General features: G+C 42.2%; 2 protein-coding genes and 1 long non-coding RNA gene across 3 annotated transcripts in view; 1 reads left to right on the top strand and 2 right to left on the bottom strand.

Moving 5' to 3' along the window:
• Positions 1-254: 254 nt before the first annotated feature.
• The window catches only part of LOC307224699, a 476,766-nt gene continuing 454,885 nt past the window's right edge, over positions 255-22,135 (top strand). Inside the window, exon 1 of the long non-coding RNA XR_013842699.1 lies at positions 255-772. This is a non-coding gene — a long non-coding RNA (uncharacterized lncRNA). The remainder of the gene's footprint in view (positions 773-22,135) is intronic.
• On the bottom strand, positions 1,192-4,128 carry FGFBP2 (fibroblast growth factor binding protein 2). Its single transcript, XM_079990139.1, has 2 exons — positions 3,387-4,128; positions 1,192-1,454 (listed from the first exon to the last, which is right to left on the bottom strand). Exon 1 carries the CDS (start codon positions 4,051-4,053, stop codon positions 3,397-3,399), a length of 657 nt encoding a protein of 218 aa, XP_079846265.1. The 5' UTR covers positions 4,054-4,128; the 3' UTR covers positions 1,192-1,454; positions 3,387-3,396.
• The window catches only part of PROM1 (prominin 1), a 109,420-nt gene continuing 98,250 nt past the window's right edge, over positions 10,966-22,135 (bottom strand). Inside the window, exons 22-29 of the mRNA XM_079991773.1 lie at positions 21,513-21,593; positions 21,333-21,401; positions 20,952-21,044; positions 17,150-17,265; positions 15,766-15,789; positions 15,212-15,280; positions 12,878-12,917; positions 10,966-11,416 (exon numbers count right to left, since the gene is read on the bottom strand). Coding sequence (XP_079847899.1) covers positions 12,899-12,917; positions 15,212-15,280; positions 15,766-15,789; positions 17,150-17,265; positions 20,952-21,044; positions 21,333-21,401; positions 21,513-21,593 — 471 coding nt within the window. The 3' untranslated portion in view covers positions 10,966-11,416; positions 12,878-12,898. The remainder of the gene's footprint in view (positions 11,417-12,877; positions 12,918-15,211; positions 15,281-15,765; positions 15,790-17,149; positions 17,266-20,951; positions 21,045-21,332; positions 21,402-21,512; positions 21,594-22,135) is intronic.

Genomic DNA, 22,135 nt, shown 5'->3' with positions numbered 1-22,135 from the left:
CATGCTGGGTGCAAAGCCTCTGGGGAATGCTAAAATTGGGCAACCCCTGAAATTTGAGTCCCTAAGATCTGCCACTGCTTCTGGTCATAGGAATAAGCTGCTCAGTTTCACCATGTGAAGAGGTTCTTAGGGGTCTGGGGCAAAAACTACTGCCTTCAATAGAATCCAAATGTCATCCACATTGATATATTGGTGGTAAGGACAGAGTGTGCATCAGGAATAGCTTTATCAACATGCATACAACTGCACCTTAAATTACCGTATTTTTTGCTCCATAAGATGCACTTTTTTCTTCCTAAAAAGTAAGGGGAAATGTCTGTGCGTCTTATGGAGCGAATGTGTGGTCCCTGGAGCTGAATTGCCCAGGGGCAAAAAGCAGATCATGCTTCTTTTTTTTGAAAGAGGGAAGTGGGTGTTGAAACAAAGCCGCTGATCAGAAGCGATTGCAAGCGAGATAAGGGACGCTAGAGATAAAGGAGGCTGCCTGGGAGAGGGGAGGTAAAGACAGCAAACTTGCAAGGAGAGGAGACAGGAAGACTAAATCAATGAGGAGAGAAATTAGAAGAAAAGGAGGAACAAAAAAACTGCTCCAAAAGACACTAAGGCAAACAAGAGGGAAGGGAGTGTTGAAAGGAAGCAGCTGATCGGTGGGATCAGGAGAGAGATAAGGGAAGCTAGCGGAGGCTGCCTGGGAGGGGGGAGGTAAAAGCCCATGGATCCTCAGGATTTTTGCATTGGGTCACCCCAAATTCACCATCAGATCACATAGCATGTCCATGGCTACAGTCTGCAGCAACAAAATCATGTACCCACTGTTGTGTGGGGCCGCAATGGCGCAAAAACGTGGTTACAAAGCATGGATCCACATGGATTCTCAGGATTTTTGCATTGGGCTACCCCAAATTCATCGTCAAAACACATGTCTATGGCCACAGCGTGAACCACAAAAATTATACATCCACTGTTTCATCAGAATATTTTTTTTCTTGTTTTCCTCCTCTAAAAACTAGGTGCGTCTTATGGAGCGAAAAATACGGTATATTTTTGTAGCTCACTTCTTGCTTCCTCATTGCCTTCGACCCTCTTGCTACTTCAGTTAACAGACTTGTCTAAATGGAAATTGACTTTCTTAGCCCATATTATGCAATTTCAGTAAACACACATGGATTTTTTTTAATTAGTTGTACAAACTGGAACAATATTTATAGCTTGGTGTTCAGCGAGCCATTAGTGTGTTCAACATAGTACAATTTAGTGCACAGTATCGTTAAATTGGCATCTGCTATACTGACTTGTAGCTATCTCCTCCTGGAGATCTTTGGGGCTATAGTTTAAAATACTCAGAAATAAAGGGGGGGGGGGAGAGAACAGCTGCAAAAATGTAATGCTGTTTATATAAACCCAGCTGAAAAAAGTAATGCTGTCAGGAGCTCAGCAACTGTAAGGCTTTTGCCCTGCAAAACAAGAAGAAATAAATAGTTTAGAAAGCTGTCTCCTTAAAAGCAGACACTGGATCTTTCTTTTCTATAAAAATACATAGAATTTAAATATTGCATTGTACTTCATGTGCCACAAATATTTTATCATGAGTTGTACCAAGATTTTGGCAATAGCAGCAGATTGTTTCACATGCATCTACTGGTAAATTCAGCTTGCATTCTGTAAGCATAAACCCAGGTTTCTGGAAACTACCAGAAATCGATAAACACACTCATTCCTGCATGCACAATTCCAAGGAGCCACATAATTCATAGAATCATAGAGTTGGAAGGGACCTTGGGGGTAATTTAGTCCAACCCCCTACAATGCAGGAATCTCAGCTACTAAAACATCCTTGACACATGGCCATCTAGACACTGCTTAAAAATTTTCAAGGAAGGATAGTTCATAACTTCCAGAGGGAGTCTATTCCACTGTCAAACATCTCTTCCATTGAGGGATTTTGTTTGCTCTACCCTGGGGTCCATATTATGAACTCCATACTTACGTCCTGAATGTTGACTATTGGGTACCATTGTTCCATTTTCAGCCTTTACAAGCAAGCACAATGTTTTGGGTTCTAGATCTAAAAGTTTCAGCATTCACACCATCATATATTCTAGGGAAGTGCTATTTAAGGCTTTTTAAGACTCACACGTTTATCCAGAATAGACCTGCAAGGACAGTTCCTAAGCATACATGTAGCAGAGGGGTTTTTTCTTGGGACAATCACTTTCAGGTTACCGGTATAGAGGTCCCTTCTGAAGGAAATGGCTCTTACTTCAACCATAGCATGGATGCTGAGGGTGATTTCTGGCTAGAAACTACCAACCAAGTCCACGGCCAAACTTACGGTAGATGAGAACCTAAGTTTTCCCACAGTCAGTCTAGTGAACACCCCTGGCTGCATAGTTTTCTGTACAATGTTCTTTTATATTCATTTAACACATTAAAATGCATACCTCTTGTATTTACCTTCAAGCCAAAAAATTAGGACTATAAATTTTAGATGTTTAATGATCTGCTTTGTTGATTGATTGACTAAGTTAAGGATACATTTGGAAATCAACAACCTGCCTTTCAACCTACAGTTTAACAATAAATTACCATTGCCAAAGAGAAACTCTCTCTTTCATTCCCCCCGCCCCCCATTCCTTAATACAGTTTGACACCAAAATGGAAACAGTTTTTACAAAACTGAAAACACTGAAAGGCAGAACTTTTGCCTGTTCTTCCTTAGGCGCAACTGGCTTGACTGCCCATCTGCTTTGGCTGAATGATCTAACAAACTTAAAAGCCAACAAATATAGTTAAAATGCTATATTCTTGGGAAACAGAGCTCAAAGTATTCTGGTGGAATAGCTCTTTAGCAGGAAATGTCCTATAAGAAAAGCATTAGAGTAATACCAGTTAATAAGGTCTTATGTATAACTTGAGTAGAAATAACTTGGGTAGAACTTTTGGTGCACCTCAAAACTATTAACTGAAAATATATCTCACTGGGAAGTGCTCGTTTCATCACTAAATAGCTAGGGTTCGTCACTAAACAACCTGGTTCATAACTAAACAACTTTATCCAGCTAAAGATAAACCAGTCTTTTGTCACGTTGATTTCAAATGGAGAATTAAGTGCACATGCTTAAATAGTTCACATTAAACACACTATTAAACTCATTATAAACCCATTATATAAACCCATTAAACTCTATATCCCATTTGGATATAGAAGCACTTAATTTAGTGGGATTTTGCTAATACATTTCCCCCCCGATACTCTTATCACAGTAAACCCATCTTGCCATTTCCTTTCTTTTGGGCTAAGACATGTTCCTGGGTTCAAGCTGTAGTTCTAGAACCAGCTCTTAGAAATTCAGAACCACATCTTAGTATGATAGAGACAAAATTACCTTTTCCTCCTCAGCCTCTAAAGATGCTGATGATGTAGGAACAGATGTCATGCAGGGACTCCCAGCAATGCTTCTTCGCTAACTTCATCGCTTCAGAATCGTTCCCAGACATCTGACCTTCTTGGGTTGCTTTTGTAGGAGGCAAAGGAGATGGTTTGGGTCTCCCTGGTTTTTTAAGCAAGGCTTTCCCTGCTTGGCTTTTTTTAACTTGCTTTGGAGAAGTTGCAGGGTTCGGGACTGGCTTTGCTTGATTGACAGTATCTGCCTGGGGGTTTGGCTTTATGCTGGAAGCCACTTGCTTCAGGTGGGCTTCAGGAGGAGCCCTCTGGCACATGGACGGCTTCAGAACCGCATTGGGCTGGCAGGCGTTTCTCTGTTTCCTTCGGTCCATGGCAATCTGATTCCAATAAATCCTTTGGTTCTTATTAAAAGAACGACAAAGCGATGGATTCCCAGTATATTCACACCAGTAAATTTTGCCTTGACTCTGGCATTCTATTCTGAGTTTCACTTCGCCATTTCCACTCATATTCATCGTGCAGGCATCTTTCGCTTTAGTATAAAAATTTATTTCATCACCGTTGCTCCTTTTCTTTGGCCTTGGATTTTTCCCTAAGCCTCCCATGAAACTGATAAAAATTACGAAAAAGATTGTGGCTGTCTTCATGGCGAAGCACAGAGTGAGATCCTTAGAGAAACTTAGTTCTCCATGCAAGAGAAAGATGAATTGGGCTGCTTTAATGGGCTGTGTGTGTCGTTTTCCTACTCCAGCCTACTTTTAAACAAACTCCTTTGGTTCAAGCTTATGGCTGTAATTTATAGCTCAAGGGAATGCCAAATAACCTGCGAACATTCAGGAAGGAAACAGGACAAATCTTGCTGCTCCAGCACAGCACAGCAGTTGTGTAACTAAAAGAAATACTTCTGTCTAACATGCACACATCACATTGGATCTTTAACAGATGACTTTTTCTATTCTCCAGTTGCCTTCCATGTCAGGTCTTGTCAGATTACACAGAAGTAGCCAGAAGTATGGTCAAGGAATTAGGGATGCTGACCTGGCTTGTATAATAGAAACCTAGATAGAAAGAAGGGGAGTGTAAATCTCTTCCAGATGTGATTTCCAGGGTACAGAGTGCAGCAATAGGCTCAGCTGGGGGGCAAGGAGGCAGAGGTGCTATACTGCTGTCAAACCTTCTGCCAAAGTCGTGCCCTTCAGAAGTTGTTGAGCTACCAACACCCAATATTTCTGACCACTGCTCAGGCTGGCTGGCACTGATGGTAGTCGCAGCCCAACAATATCTGGATGGCACAAAAATGGATACCAGTTGTGGGTTTTTTTAATACTTTTATTTTGCTTTAAACAAATACATATAGACAACCAAAATTACAAAATAAAATTCCTTCATAATAATAATGATGAAAAAAACTACAAAAAAACTACAAATAAAAATCAAAGTACATGGCACAGAACATAACCAACTATGGGAAAGAAAAAAGAAAAGGGAAAATGGAAAAGAAAAAAAGGAAAAAGAAAAAAAAAGGAAGATGAGCCAAAACAGGAAAGCTCATCTATTGTACACTTCTGTCAAGTTCACAACAGATCATTATTCTTATCAATTCTCTCTATCTGCACTCCAAAGGAATCCCTCATCTTGGTATCAGGGAGCATTTCTCTATGCGGTATCATTCTAAGCATAACCAGTTCTTTCTTGCTGAGACCTTGTCCCCTAAATAATTATTTAAACATTCCCATTCTTCTTTCACCAATTTTTTAGGTTTATCTCTTACTGCATCTGTCAGCTTTGCGAGCTCCAAGTACTCACACAATTTGACTACCCATTCCTCTTTAGTGGGTGTATTTTTATCTTTCCAGTGTTTTGCCACTATAACCCTTGCTGCTGACGTTGCATACATAAATAGCCTGGTTTTACCAGTTTTGAGTGTCTTCAACTGGCATTACCTTAACGCAGAACTGAGATTATGTTAGTTTGCCACCAAGCTGTCAGAAGCAGTCTTGGAAGTGGTGTTGACAACCCCAATGCTTTGGTACAACATATATGCCAAGGCCACTTGCTGGTTGGAGCAGCTCTGAATTTCTTGGCCACTGTGACAACCATGGATCTGCCTCAAATCACATTGGGCTCAACGTATGCAGCAGGAAATACTCTAGATGTGGCATTTTGTACTCAGTTGCAGGCAAGTGATCTGGGGAGGAACCAAAAAAGACTGTAGCTGTCATGGCCTTCATGTTGCTCTTGATTTACACAAGGGTGGGGGACCAATTAGGATGTAAAAAAACAACAACAACTTGCATCAGTTTCGACTTTGATGCCACAGTCATCACAGAGTCAGAGATGGATGCACCTAGGATACATGGGTCATGTAATTATGGCAGACTTTCTTTCTTTTTTTTTTTAAAAAATAATTTTTATTAACAGACCAATCTAATCAAATCACATTAATTCCAAATTACAAAGCCAAATTTTAAATTTTTGTTGGGGTTACCCATATTTCAAGTTCCAAAAGGGATCCAATCATCTTGTTGCCGCTGCTTTGATGTCCACAAATCTGTCCAAATGATGTTCACAATTCTATCCAATCCTTTCTTGTTGTTTTCCACATCTCTTCTTGTTGTTTTCATATATTTTTCCTTTTTCTTTGTGACCTCTGATAGTCTCCACAAGCGAGTTGAAACCAATTGTAGTCCTGTGTGGGTTTTTCCATTCATCCAAGGGTCATATTCAGATGGCTGCTGCTTTTCATCACTTCCATAAATAAACACACTCTTGCCGTCTACTCGTTAATCTTCACAGGTCTGTCACTCCCTTTCTCAGTCTTCTGAGGAGGTTCTGCCAGAAGTCCCAAATAAAAACAGATCCATAGCTTCCTCCTCCTCAGTCATCAATCTTTCGACAGAACCTGCCAACATGGCGACTCCCTTTTTATTACTGTGCCATTCCAAAAGCCCTTATTCTTTTCCGCATCTCCATACGCCAAACTTTTGGTTGATAATTCATTTCCACACAGTTTTTAATCGTCCCGCTTAGGTCAGTTATGCGATGGTTCTTTTTGGGGAGGGGTTCTTGGGTAATCACATAGAAGAAAAGAAAAAAGCCCTCCACATCCAGTCCCGTTCCGACATACCAGCCCTTTGATGTTCTTCTTCATGATGAATTCCTGTTAAATCCAACCCATCGCTCTTACTTCACAGAGGTCACTTCAGTTAGCAGTCTTAACTCCCGTTCTTCACTTGAAATATGTGCATTTGCTTCTTCTCTAATTGTTTAATTCAAGTTCCTGCAGCCAGTTCGCGCGATCAGAGACAGGGTCTGGGAGAGCCGGCTCCCATGGGGGCTGTGTGCCTAGTGCCTTCACCCCCTTCTTTCGAACCCAGGGGTGATTTATGGCAAACGCAGGCAAGGCAGTGTTTCCCCATTCCCTGGGGTAAACAAGGGAGGCTGCATACTCCCATATCAGCCTCTTAATTACCCCATGTGAGCCGGAAAGATGGTATTGTCGGCCATCTTCCAATGCGCCCCTGGTGCCCCCCCCCAATTATGGCAGACTTTCAGCTTGTTCAGCTTATGGATGTGAATACTATGGTTTAATAATAAATGTGCCACCCCCTCACCCACCCCAGTCCCTGCATAGTGCGCACATGGCGCAAGCGAGGTGTTGTATTCTCTAAATCGTGACTACGATGGCTTTGTAAGCAGAAATAAACCAGGAGGATGCAAGTTTGTGAGGAAACCATGATTTAATACTAACAATGGCTCAGAATGACATGCAAAGCTGGCCACAGTCAAGAGACTTTTCCACCAGGCTTCCTTGCACATGAGTGTTCTGGAAATCTTCAGTAACCAGCAACTATTTACCACCTCATAACAAACTATTCCCCCCCCCCAGGTGAGAAGGGGAGCTGTCCTTCCCTTGACCACTCTGCCCATGGAAGCTGTCCTTCACCAAGACCATGGGATAATACAGATGTTCACTCCACATCTGTGTGGTGTCTAGTCCTCAGTGTGATGAGGCCTGTGCTCTGGAACTACAGGACCTGTTCATTGATGTTTGGCAGATATCCTTGTGCTTTTTCTGCTAAAGTGTGTTCTCCTTCATGGAGAGCACGTGTTGCGGTGGGGTCTAACAAGACATCCCACTGTTGCTGGGCAGGTAAAATAAGTTAGCCACCATTGCGATTTGGCTCCTCTTCTCATTGGGGAGAATTTGATGTTGCCATTTTATGATTGACAGCCAAGAAGTTTTATATTCCCTGCGCGCAGTGTTGAGCTTCCTGCCTGCCCCTCCAATGCTTCTGCTGCAAGGGTATTCCATTAAAGGAATCCAGGGGCTTGCCACATGCTTTTGTCTGAACCCCTGTCAAGGGGCTAGGGCCACGCAAGTGCCCCTGGGAGCATTTGGGGAGAGGTGAGGGCATGGTAGCCAGCTCCACCTTCCCCCTAAAATGTTTTCCCTTTCTGACTTTCACGGGTGTGCAAATGTCAGTCTGCCCCTGGGCGGGGTCAGATAGATATAGATGCAACCAAGGCCTAAGCAACCACTCACATTTTTTGTATTTTAATAAAGTTGTGGCCAAAATTATGCTAAAAACCTTAAACAAAAATTCCATGTGAATTGTGTTTTATTGGGGCGGCTTGGGGACCTCGACACGCAAAACCTTTTCGGTTTCGGAAACCTTATGCAGACATGTAATCAAGCTATGTATACAGGTGGCGACCATTTTGCACGGGGGTTCCCTTACTGCTCCTTTTGTGCATTGGAGGAGTGTGCATAAACATGCCTTGCCCCATTATGCCGCCACCTCCTTCTGCCCGTTATGCCCTCTTCCAGGTCCAAAAGGACCTGCGTATCAGTGATCACGTGGCAATTGGACACGCCAAAAATGGTCGCCGCCTGTACCTATTTTTAAATTCTGTGGACTTCCATTTGTATATTGATAATCATTGTTTAATGTACACTGCTTGGGGATTCTTTGATCAAGCGATTTATAAATTATTCTCACCGGTCAAAAAATCAGTAAAACCCCAGAAATATTCTGTGGGGGAACTCTGATACCATATGAACATGTGAACTGTCCCAGGAGAGGAAAGTGATGTAAACAGTGTGGAGATGTGAGGTCAGCTTTGCTCACTTGGTGGTTCCTGCCATAGATTGCAAACCCCTCCACCCCCAGAGCATTGCAAAGTCTGGTGAGTTGTCTGCCTTTAGGAGCAAGCTGCTTTTCAAACTCGGGAGAGCTTTAAAACCCACTTCTAGTATAGTACAGGGCTGCCATTCAGGGCAAGGGGAAGAGCAAAATGCTGTGTAACTTACACAAGTAGTAGTAGTAGTAGTAGTAGTAGTAGTAATAATAATAATAATAATAATAATAATAATAATAAATTTATTGTTTATATCCCACCCATCTGGCTGGGCTCTCCTGGACACTCTGGGTGGGTTACAAGTAAGTTGCAATGCAATGTTTCTCAACTTACCAGTTTCTACAAAATGTACCTCAGTTCTTTATTTAAAATTATTTTATTGTATTTTTGCTTTCTATGGAAGCCGCCCAGAGTGGCTGGGGAGGCCCAGCCAGATGGGCGGGGTATAAATAATAAATTATTATTATTATTATTATTAAAATGGACTAGGTTCAACTGTAGGCCAAAATCAAATTATTCCAAATAAAATGACTCCCTTTTGGAAAGAGGCAGAAATCCATTTTACCTCTGGTCGGAGGCGATTTTAATGCCATGCACTAGCTTCTTGCATTTAAAAATTACACAAACGTTAATCAAGGTATTTTATTTAAATGATTTGAGGACATTATCAAATTAAAAATAGGAACTTATTAAAATCTACAACTTGGAATGTCAGATATTGAGATATAATACTTACATACTTTAAGTACAGTATTCTACTCATTGCCTAGTAGAAATAATCAGTTTCCCTAGTGAAAAACTTAATTTATTCCCTATATAATACCAATTCCCATTCGGTTTGAGGGCTGCTTCATGTGCGTCATTTTCCCACCACTGAGATATGGGGGAAAAGGCACCAATTCTGCACGAGGCACAGCACAATAATGCATTTGGTCCCAAGTGTGCAGACTGGGCAAATAATGCGCCATCATCATGCAATTAAGCAATTCTAAGATTGCCAGAAATTATCTTTACAAGAAATTATACCAAAAGGGTTTCCAAATGAATGGAGACCATCTAATAAAATCAGCAAGTCATGTGTAACTTTAGAAGACCCACCATATTCCCCAGTGCTGACTGTTGCCTTAAAACAGTGATAGCCAAACTTGGTCCTCCTGCTGTTTTGGGACTCCAATTCCCATCATCCCTGACCACTGGTTCTGATTATGGGAGTTGTAGTCCAAAAACAGCAGGAGGGCCAAGTTTGGCCATCACTGCCTTAAAAGATAAAAAGCCCTCCCCAGTTTATTGGCATAAAAGCCATGCCCCCAACAGCCCATATTTCCTCACATAGCTTTTAGTTATCATCAGATAGATAGCTCTTGGCAGCTTTTTTGTGCAGATCAATCCTATTCACAACTTTTACATGTAAGTAAAAGGACAGCGGGGTGCAACAGCTTTCATATATATTCTCAACACTTTACACCTATTTAACAAAATATAGCCAATTCTTTATTATATATATAACATGGTTTACAAGTTAAACCTATGAACACCTCATCAGGGCCATAGTGTATTAACTTTAGGCCTAGTCACACCTTTGGCAAATTGAGTGAAGCAGCTGCAAAGTGGGATCATGCCCCACGGCCATTTCATCTCCACACCGCTGTAACATCTAAATGAGGTCAGTAAGTGTGCCATCCCTATGCATATATGCTCAGTACAAGCTTTCTCTCTCAAAAAAGTGTGTACAAAAATAATGATTATGCATGTATAGCTAGGGATGTACGCACATATGCTACATTTAGGTGTTACAGCAGGCTTCCTCAACCTTGGCACTCCAGATGCTTTTGGGACTACAACTCCCATGATCCCTTGCTAGCAGGACAAGTGGTCAGGGATGATGGGAATTGTAGTCTCAAAACATCTGGAGGGCAGAGGTTGAGGAAGCCTGTGTTGCAGCAACATAGGCCAATAAGTGTGCAGTTTGGCACCCATCACACACGCCCTCTAGAAAATTTGCTGAAGGTCTGAACAGGCCCTTTCCACTTTTCTTACTCCTTGCTATTATTCAGGTCACAAAGAAAAAATTGTAGCATCTTCCCGTTGCACATTTCTGCAGAATTTGGGGTTTTGGGGGGGGGGTTTGTTTTTTTAAGCTAACCGCTTACAAGAAAACAATATGCTTCTGGTCATAATGACACCGTACGTTAATTGGTAATTCAGAAATAGGGAAGAATAATCTGCCAAACTGCATTCACTTTTCTGAAGACGACACAAAATATACTGCAGGTTTCCATATGTTTCACAGTCAAATGCAGCCACCCAACAGCACCGAGGAAACACTGGTCATGCTGAACAGGTCGCTTGTGAAGTATAACAAAAAGTATTAAAAAATCTGCTGCAATACAGCTGTAAAAAACACAGATACAAAAAAGTGTCTGTACACAGGTTGTATTCTTCATGTAAACACATATTTTATACATGGTTTTAACATCTCTGGACATGATAACAAGAACCGAGTTAATTTTGACTGGGCAGCGAATCCGAAGAAAAACAACAGCCCACAGAAATGAATATAAACCAGAGACCAGTCTGTTTACAATAAATAAATATATTATGTGACGAGAGACAGAAACTCCAGTGGAAAAATGGTATTAGAAAACAAGAATGGAAGCCACTAATTCCATGTGTTAATGGTAATCCACACACACACACAAATAGATGCCGTGTGGCTTGGCATTTCATGGCATACGATTGCACAGTTCTCTTTCCATTCAACATAAGTTTACTAGACAGGCCCCAGACAAGATGGCTCAGAATTCGGAATTCAGCATTGATGTGTAAGGTGCTTCTCAGACGAGCTACTTGCACGATTATTTCCTGGGGCTGAAAATGAAGCCACAAGAGACAAGTCAGAATATGCTCCTAACCACCACATTTACAAGAGAGCGGAAAAAGAATGCAGTGACCTTCGGAGAACTAAGGGGCAGTTCAGACACGGGCTCTGCGGACCCCCAGAAAAGAGCCCTTGGTGCCGCTGGGCTCGTGATCTAAAGTGTCACATTTGACAAATCGGGTCCTCCCTTAAAGTGGGCACGTGTTGCAGTGAGACCTGGAAACCGACACCCTGTGTTGTGGGTGGGTACGTTTGGATAGCCACAACATCCGGTTGGTAAGTCCCTTGATGCAGGGTTCAATCAGGCCAATGGGACGCAGGCTAAACGGATCAAGGGACCTATATATACCCATGCACATGACCCAGAGCTTCCTCTTTCGGTGCGTGCATCGGAACACCCGCCCACCTCTCCCTATATTTAGGGCTTGCGTGCTTGACCTTGCTATGCCATCATGTGTCATCTGTCGTTGGGACAGGGGCATGGCAGGAATTTTCTCCACTTGGCTGATTGGCTGGTGCCATTTCGGTTTTGCCTGCCGTGTAGCAAATCGACACAACTTGTAAAGTTGCAGATGTGAGGAGAATCAGAACTTACAGGGTTAAACAGTTCTGAGTGACGTCTCACATTCTGAGGCGTGGTTATGTTCACATACGGGAGTCTTTCTCTGTGTGTGAGTCTCTTTTGCTTTTGAATGAGAGGCGAAAGATGCCGGCTCTGTCGCCGGGCTGATTTATGATGTTTTCTACTCATTAAAGACTGTTGGAGATCAGAAAGAATTCCTGCATTCAGTCTGATTCATTACCCACACAAGGCAACAGTTTTTCTGCCGCTGCGTGAACTCTGCTAAAGCCTTAAGTGAGAGAGCCAAGGGAGCTGAAGTTATTTTTCTATCGGCACGGACGTATAGTGGCGCAGGAAAACGTGCCGGACGCCATTTTATCTTCACAGCAGATAGGCTTTGGTTCAGGTGATAGGGATGGGAGAACACTCTCGCCATCCCTATGTGAAGGGTATTCCGTTAAAGGAATCCAGGGACTCAATGGTTTGGTCTATCCCTGTGAGGGGGTTGTGCCCGTGCCTGAGTCCAGGGGGACATTTGGGTGGCAGAGTTAGCCTGTTCCCGGCTTTCCGCTTATCCAGGTGTTCATCCTAGTCTGACCTATGCTGGTGCCCTGGGTCAGTGCTACCTGCAACGGTGCAGGGAGCTAGTCGAACCAGAGCCTATGAAACCACTCACCTGCTGTAATCAATAAAGTTGTGGCCTAAATTCTGCCAAAGACCAAAACAAAATTTGAGTCTTGTCTGAATTTATTTAAGGGGGAGGTTTAAAGGTCTAAACACGCAACTGTTAATTCCATGAGGAGCCATACTTGCTAGGTCAAATGAGCTAAGCTGCTCATCTTTTAAAATAGGCTAATTTTTTGGCAGATAAATGAACAATGACACTTACCCATCACATTTCCAGTATGCACTACCACTGTTCCACAGAGCTATACACGTGAGAGAGAAAGAGAGAGAGAGAAAGAAAGAGAGACATATGAAACCGTTTGGGGCAACTTCAGTATAGAAAAGTGAATGAATGGAGAAAATTGTGGGTGGTTGTTTTTATAAAGAAAGCAAAATAAGAATTATCTGCTTTTTCTGAAAGCTCTTAAGATCACCAACCCTTTTCTACTCCACCCTTTCAATGGCTGCTAGATATAAATTCTTAGGCAATTCTGTTATAATTGCTAAGTTAGGTCTGAAAAATACAAACAGGTCGTTAACGTTCACCACATGCATTTGCAGTCAGAAAATCCACTGGGAGATCTAGACCTTAGTCTCTTTTTTTTATCAGCAAGAAGACAAAAAGTCCCTTTTAATCAACTAAAAGCAGTAGTGGAAAGTGGAAAAGCATAGGAGGAGCGTGGCCAAGCAGGAAACAAAGTGGAGACGACTAGACTGTCACACTAAGAAGCAGGGTAAAGCAGTTCAGGCAGGGTTTTTCAAACTCTGTCTCAGGTACCACTCCTATTCAAGTTTTAGGTTTGGAGAGGGAAAAGAAAATAAGGTGCCTGCTTTTCAGTTAGACCAATTTTCACTGATATTTTTAAAGCTAAGTGTTTTCAAAGTTGGCGATTTGCTTCTCGGCATATTTCAAATAATTAGGTAAAGGTAAAGGGACCCCTGACCATTAGGTCCAGTCGTGGCCGACTCTGGGGTTGCGGCGCTCATTTCGCTTTATTGGCCGAGGGAGCCGGCGTACAGCTTCCCGGTCATGTGGCCAGCATGACTAAGCCACTTCTGGCGAACCAGAGCAGCACACGGAAACGCCGTTTACCTTCCCGCCGGAGCGGTACCTATTTATCTACTTGCACTGGTGTGCTTTCGAACTGCTAGGTTGGCAGGAGCAGGGACCAAGCAACGGGAGCTCACCCCATCGTGGGGATTCGAACCGCCGGCCTTCTGATTGGCAAGTCCTAGGCTCTGTGGTTTAACCCACAGCGCCACCCGCGTCAAATAATTAAATCACGCTAAATCAATAACCTTCTACACAATTTAGTTGTGTCATTTAGTATTCTCTCTCAAGGTACACCAACACTTATGCAAGTTAAATGGGGGAATCAGGAGGCTTGTTATTAAATATATCAAGAAAAAAGCACACCAAGAACTCAGGCCAATGTTGAAACTTACATTGGCCTGAGTTCTTGGTGTGCTTTTTTTCTTGGCATGAGGAGGCTGGCTGGTGTGTGTGTGTGTGTGTGTGTGTGTGTGAACAACCAGGATATTATATTTAGGAGCCTGATATAAAACGTAGAGCACTCCTGATTTCATCAGTAAAAAGGAGAACTCTGCAAGATGAAAACTGTTATGTACTGAAGTTCTCACCCTGGGCCAGCAGGGGGATACTGTAGATAGTTATGCAAATAAGGGATCGAAAGTGACGTTCAGTGATTGGATAGTTTTAGAAAATTGTTACAGTTACATTGTACTGGAGCTCTATATAAGCAGGCTGACTGAACCCTTCAGTTCAGTTCTGTCCTGGCCTGTGAATAAACAAGAGCTGTTTGAAGAATCGCTGTGTCGTCTGATATGCTCACCCACAACTTAACAAAAACACCCCCAAATCAATTTTTGCCACTTTCACACAGATGCTACCACAACCTTCTGCAGGTCAAGTGCTTTCTTGAAGTGCAATTTTATGTGACCAGACTCAAATTTATTTGCATTTGCTTTAACCACCTGCCTGCAACTCCCGACCCAGGGGGAGGTGCAATCGCGCCCGACCGGGAGACGCCATCTGGGGTGATGGCCCGGCCGGGGGGTGCAATACAGTGTGGCTGCGATTGGAGCTGCCAGAATTTTGTCACCCTCAGGGATGTCATGCGGGGCAGGCTGCCCCCACCTTGCTCTACCTCTGTGTGTCGTCTGCAACCATGTTTGTGGTTTGCTTTGTCCAAGCAAACCATGATTGATAATTGAAGAACAAACCTCAATTGTCACCAATTATGTGGAAAAGACAAATCATAAGTTTGGGCTCAGATAACACGACATATCAAAGTTTGGCTAGGATTTTTTTTAGCACTGTGCACCAGCGCACTGCTTGTTCACGTTAAACCATAGTTTCTTTTAAACCAAGCCAGCATATAATGCGATATAAGGCATATATTGAAAGAGAGAGCTAAGCAATGAGAAATCATGCAAAACAAAAAGTGGTTTAAAAATGTGCAGAAAAAAGGAGTGAGTGATTAATACATGATATATTAAGAGTGCTTATAAGGCAGGCAGTTTCAAATTGGTTTACCTTGTCAGAATTGGATTGTGTATACCATATAAATGCTCTTTATGATAACCATTATTACCATTTTCCAAACTGTAATAAAATAAATATACCAAGAAAGGACTGTGTTAATGATAAGATGCAACTCGATACACACTATGGTTACAAAGATGATAATTAAAAAATTAACAAGGTGTTTGTTTTAAATGGTATCAGTTGCCCTTCCAAAATCTTTGCCTAAAGCAGCTGAGAATAGCCAACAAAAACAGAAGAATATAAGACAACTAAAACACCTCAGTATATATATATTGTTAAAAAACAGTGTTAACTAGTCATGTCCATAGCGGAGCCTGTAGAATACCAAGGACTGTACGGTATGTCATGTACATTGAATTACTTCTACAGAAAGCTCTACTTCAACATGATCCGCATGAAGCTATTTGTGATAGGTATGGTGAGCAATATGCCAAAAAATGTAGAAAATAAATACAATATATATCAAATATGTAACATCTACGAATTTTTTTAAAAAAGACCCTCCCACTTTACATGCTATAATATCAATTAAAATCTCTTACTTTTTCATGGGCATAGTTTCAACACTACAAAATATAAAAAAGAAGGAGTTATCATGTGTGTTAATAAGTAATGGTACGTGATAAATATTTGGCTTTGCAGTATTTCCCTGTTGTTTTTTCACTGCTATTGTAGCAAAAGTATAATGTCAAAGTGATCTACACAATAAAAATAAACAAATGAGGAAAAGGCACTGGACAGACTTACGGGAAAATGGTTTTGTTTTTTTAAAAAAGGTAAAAGTGAAGACAAGTGAAAAATAAGTAAAAATAGCTATCATAAAGTAAAATGCCAAGTCCCTGAGACAGAGGAACTGCAAATGGAAGAATAGAAGACTGGTTAGGGGAAGCAGAATAACTACACACAACAAAAGCAAAGGAAAATATGAGATCAGACATAATATGTTTTAAGTTCATAGCTACCACAAAGTTTCCAATCTATTGCATTATGGAATGTTTTAAGTGCAGGTTATTCTCTAAAGGTTTAATCCTGATCTATTCACAGGACCTGTCTACACCTCAAACCCTCAACTGTCTTGAGTTATCCGGAAGAACCACTATTTCCAGAGCTCTGTACCAGGAAAACCCTTCCATTCCAGTTGTCTCTGTTTACTGTGTGTCTGTGCACTATACATGCCAAAGCTGAAGCCTGGGGAGTAAGCATTGCAGAAAATACCCACCTACCAGATATATAAAAACCTCTGCATTCTATTCTTAAAAATAAAATAAAAAATATATCTTTTTTTTTTTGAATATCCGGGGAATTGTAGTACTGTGAGGGAAAGAGGGTCCTTCAGATTTCTCAGTGCTCTCTGCAGACTAGGATTGTCTAGGGAGCAAATCACCGCTGCTGAATTAAATGAAAACTGGGTTGAATCCAATGGAGCAATAAGTGAACTTTCCATCAGTGCAAGGATTTCTGCTTGTGCAACAGAACCATCTCCTTGCCCTCACCCCCAAATCAGTTCTAGGGTTCCCCAGCTCTTTGTAATGGATCTGGGTAGGGTGCATGTGGAGAGAAGAGAGGAATGAGGAGGGAAGCCTTATTGTGCAAGCAGAAATCCTTGCATGGACTCAAATTCACTACTTTTTGCCTATGTTTCTCGCATCCCCCCTCTTTTTATTGCCTCCATTTCCCCTTCCTCTGTCTTCTCACATGCTGTTGAAATTTAAATGGGCAGCCACTTGCCCATGAAACTGTAAAACTCCTGCAAACGTCGGTGGCCCCGGATGAATAATGAATTCCATGCAACCTGTTCGAGTTGCTCGGAGACACCCTTATTTGCAGTACTATAGGCAATCACAAAAGGAAACTATAAACATATTTCACATAAAGTGCTTTCTTGCATTTCTGCAGTCTTCCATTGTGAGCATTCTGCTTACTTACTCATCGTAAACATCTTCTGTATCCATCCGACGGTAGAATTTGGCTAGTTTCACAGCACAAATGATGGCAGGGATTAGAAATACTGAACAGCCCCCCAAACCAAACCAGAAGGCATTCTAGGGAAGACAAGAAACAACATTGAGGCACTTAATATATTCTCTGTTATCCAGCTTCCTTCATTCACTGGAACATCCCATATACTGGGCCTCATAATTTGCAACCGAGCAAGCTAAATGTGAGATGCGGGTGGCGCTGTGGGTTAAATCGCTGTGCCGCATGAGCTTGCCTGTAAAGCGAGATGAGCACTGCAACCCCAGAGTCGTTAGCGACTGGAGTTAATTGTGAGGGGTCCCTATTTATCTACTTGCACTTTGACGTGCTTTCGAACTGTTAGGTTGGCAGGAGCAGGGACCGAGCAATGGGAGCTCACCCCGTCGCGGGGATTCGAACCGCCTACCTTCTGATCAGCAAGTCCTAGGCTCTGCGGTTTAACCCACAGTGCCACCCGTGTCCCTAGGGGTCCATTTACCTTTAAGCTAAATGTGAGCCAATAGCCATGTACTGTGAGCCTGCTCAGTGTTTAACAGGCCTCTGGTTATTTTCCTCAGGAAAGCAGGCTGACCTTCATGGCAAGTTGTGCTGCGCTGAGTTGGAGGGCAGCTTTCAAGCTATACAGCCCTACAGTATATGCAGAAGGGCTCCTGCACTGCAGAGCCAGACTACGAGTTGGGCAGAGTGAAGCAGCCACCTCAGGCGGCAGAAACGCAAGAGGCGGTATTTCCAGACGCCCTTGTGAAGCTTGCCCTTTGTTTGCCTGGCGGTGGAGAGTCTTTGCAAGGGCTTTTCCTTCAAGGAAAGTTCTTGTGGAGATTCCCCCGGCACACACATTGTGTGGTTGGAGACGGGACCTTCTGCCTCAGGCGTCCAAATGTCTGAGGCCCTGCCTGCTGTGTTGTGTTTGAGTGGTAGGCACCAGGATGCTATTGCAAGCCCTGTGCTGGCAAATGCTCAGTTTTTACAGAAAGTAAATAAACCAGGGAAACACCTCACCCTCCATAACGTAAGCAGCCAAACCAAAATACACTTGTAAGCCAAGCTAAACTCAACCAGAGTGTGCCAGCTGTCTAGCGCTACCCTGGGATGAACACAGAATGCATGTGAAACCCTTACAACAACTTTAAAAAATAAATAAATCACACAAGCACATTGCTTTATTCCAACCAGCCTACGACAAACCGCAGTGTATGTGTAGGCCTCAGAAGATTAATATCCTAGCCAGGCTTTCCTCCTTCTCTAAAGAACAACAGATGTAGCTTTATCCCTGCTTGCAGTGGAGTAAATTCCTTGGTATCTTAGTGCAATTTTCTGGGTCAGGAAATATTGTTTATACAAGAAATAATAATTTAATGATTACACAGACCAGCCCAATTAGTTCCAGCTGTTAAAAAGGTGGTTTTACACTTTGCTTTCAACAGAACTGGAGACAGTCTGAACTTGTTCACCCAGTTATGCATGAAAAATCCAGGCCCATCCTAAATTAAGCAGCAAAGAAAACAACTCATGGTCCTTTAGGTGCCCTCAATTAGTAGCAGTAATTGCAGGAAATTTCTGAGGAACATTTAGCTTATTCCTTTCTGTGTCTTTTGCCAGTTTCTCCCCTCACACAAATATACAACTTCTGCATTTCTCAAGGCAACTAGAAAATGCAGATGTTGCTATTTCAGGACAAAAGGAATCAGTGAATGCTACCACTGTTCAGGAATGCATCCCAAATGTATTTCTGTAAGTCAACAGAAGGAAGTTTTCCATTGCATTTAAATACTGTAAATTCATTGTAAGCTGCTTGATAAAATGATTAGCTAAAAACATATGTCTCCAGACTGGGCAGATGGAAAACCCAAGTTAAAGCTCAAACTTTTGGGACTTTTTAGCTTTTATAAAAAGAGAGAGAGATGAATGAAGATGAAATTGTAAGGGCTTGTTTATTGATTTAGCTAGTTATGAGATTTATATCCTGTCTTTCCTTGGGGTTATCAAGGCTCCTATAAAATTATGCATGCTATCTCTGATCGCACTAAAATTCCAGGCCACTCAATGAAATTAATCAGCAGATAGTTGAGAAAGATGGAAGTGCTATTTCATAAAATGCATACTGCCTTCTGCCTTCACATCCACATGGAAGAAGCACATCTGTGGAACAGATTCCATGTGACTAGGAGAACATCTAAGCAAGTGGCCTGTGCACTTAGATAATTTTGATGGCCAGGAGAACAGAAAGGGCATGTGAGATGGATTTTCAGAAGGGATAGAACCACTGAAAAGACCACTTGTCTTGGAAAAGTCTAACTGTTGAATCTTTCTTCCAGGGTGGTGTCTATAAATGCTAATAGCCACAATGGCTAAGTGATAGCTAAGTGTGCCTCTGAATATCACATGCTGGGGAGTAAACAGATGCAGTTTGTGCTTTTGTGCTCTCCTTGCAAGCTTCCAATAACCATCTATCTGGCCAGCACTGGAAGCAAAATACATTGGTCCGATTCAGCAGGTCCGTTTGCGTGAATAATTCCTCTAAAAACTGAGGTTTCAGCTTAATAGTTTTTTGAGAATGGGGTCAGGAGAGAGTCAACCAGAGATATCTGATGCCAAAAAATGGCTGACCACTCCATTTCACATTATGTCAATTGGCTTGGCTTTTCAGCGGCAATATCAAATCTTGTATCAACAAAGCGTGCTCTCCTTCATGGAGAGCACGTGTTGCGGTGGGGTCTATCAAGACATCCCCACTGTTGCTGGGTGGGTGAAGGTAGCTGGCCACCACTGTGATTGGGCTCCTCTTGTCGTTGGGGAGAAGTTGATGTTGCCATTTTGTGACTGACATCCAAGAACTCTTAAATTCCCTGCGCGCAGTGTTGAGCTTCCACTTTTCGCTGCGCGGACCAGATCACCCAACCACCCTCCCTATATTTAGGGTTGTTCGCATTGACCTTGCTATGCCTCTCGTGGGGTCGTCTGCTTTTGGGGCAGGGACCCGGCAAGAATTTTGTCCATTTGGCTGATTGGCTGGTGCCATTTGTTTTTTGCCTACTGGGTAGCAAATCGTCACAACTTGTAAGGTTGCGGTTAGGCATTGGTTTTATGAATTGGTTGGTGGAGGGGCATGGATTGGCTGTGCCTGCCCCTCCAATGCTGATGCTGCTACAAGGGTATTCCATTAAAGGAATCCAGGGGCTCGCCATGCTTTTGTCCGAACCCCTGTCAAGGGCCTAGGGCCACGCAAGAGCCCCTGGGAGCATTTGGGGAGAGGCGAGGGCATGGTACCCAGCTCCATCTTTCTCCCCAAAATGCTTTCCCTTTCTGACTTTCACAGGTGTGCGAATGTCAGTCTGTCCCCGTGCACGGGGTCAGATGGTCGCAACCAATGCCTAAGCAACCACTCACATTTCTTGTATTTTAATAAAGTTGTGGCCAAAATTATGCCAAAAACCTTAAACAAAAATTCTGTGTGAATTGTGTTTTATTGGGGTGGCTTGGGGACCTTGACACGCAACAAGCTGTTTCTCAAGATTACCGTACTTTCCGGACATGTGATTTCCAAATTCCCGAAAGACATGTGAACTGCAACTCTTTGGGAGATACTGTGTAATACACATGTACCTTTCTTATTACCCAAGTCTACCTTTATGCAAATGCTACCGGTTCTCTAGTCTTACCATAAGCTGTCTCAGCAGAGAAATAAAAAGATTTAACCCTCCCTCCTTCACAATTATTTTTTTTTTTTTTGAAGAATGCAAAATATTCTTACCACAGAATCTGTTATATAGCTGCATAGAAATATATCTATAGCAGTATCGACCACATTGGCAATGGGCTTACAAGGTGCCACTTCCATAGCAATCTAGAAGAGATCAGGAAAAAAATTCAAGTGCTGAACATTAGATACAGAAAATTCCCAAGAAGAAGCATTTTATACTAAGCTGCAAAGATAGATATATGATTCTGATACCCAATCTGAATTAATCATATTTGGTAGGATAATTAATGTTATGTTCTAATTTACTATGTTACAGTTTCTAGTAGCAGTGTTGATACACCAATATGTTTAATTTCCCTTCCCCCCCCCCAAAAAAATGGAAGTTCTCTAAATGGCCTTTGCCCAAGAGGTGGGGGTGGGGAAATATCTTACCGATTCCTTTACCCATTCAGCGTACTGCTCAAAGTAACTGATTATAGTATCCATATACTTTTTAGTTTCCTTTTGGGAGGGAAAAAAGAAATGGACATGTTAAGTTACACACATAAGAATTCCAAGTACAATGCACTATGTGTGGGTTTTTTGTTTTTTTAAAAAAACATTAAAACTTACCCGAACAATAACGAACGAAGCATTGTTGTTTATAAGAAGTTGTGCACTATTAACAGCAGTGATCACACTTCTGACTTTGCCCTGGAAGAGGAGGAAAAAGAAGATTATGGGGTGGTGAAAGAAAAAGTATGCTGTTGAACTACCCAAACTGCTAACCATTATACAGTTAAAAGAAAAATTCTGCAACACACAGTCAGAATTACACAAAGGGGAGTAAAAAGCAAACAACCCAGACACCCACGGCTGGTTCATACATGCATGTTCATTACTTGATGATATAGTGAATCTTGGTTTTGGATTTGAGACTCTTGTCATTCATATGTAAGAGTTTCAAATCCAAAACTAAGATTCACTGTATCATCAAGTACAGTCATACCTCGTGTTACGTTTGCTTCACGTTGTGGTTTTTCAGGTTACGAACGCTGCAAACCCGGAAGTGTTTACTTCCGGGTTCGCCGTGTGCAGAATCAATCTGCGCACTTTGCACATGCGCAGAAGCGCTCTATTGTGCTTCGCGCACGCGCAGTAGTGGCACTCTACTTTTGGACTTTTTTGGGTGCAAATAGCACCCCAAAATGGATCGCATCATTCGTAAATAGAGGTACCACTGTAATTCATAGAAT

This window comes from Podarcis cretensis, assembly GCF_951804945.1.
Source record: "Podarcis cretensis genome assembly, chromosome: 9".
Lineage (NCBI taxonomy): Eukaryota > Metazoa > Chordata > Lepidosauria > Squamata > Lacertidae > Podarcis > Podarcis cretensis.
This window is presented reverse-complemented; position numbering and strand designations above follow the sequence as displayed.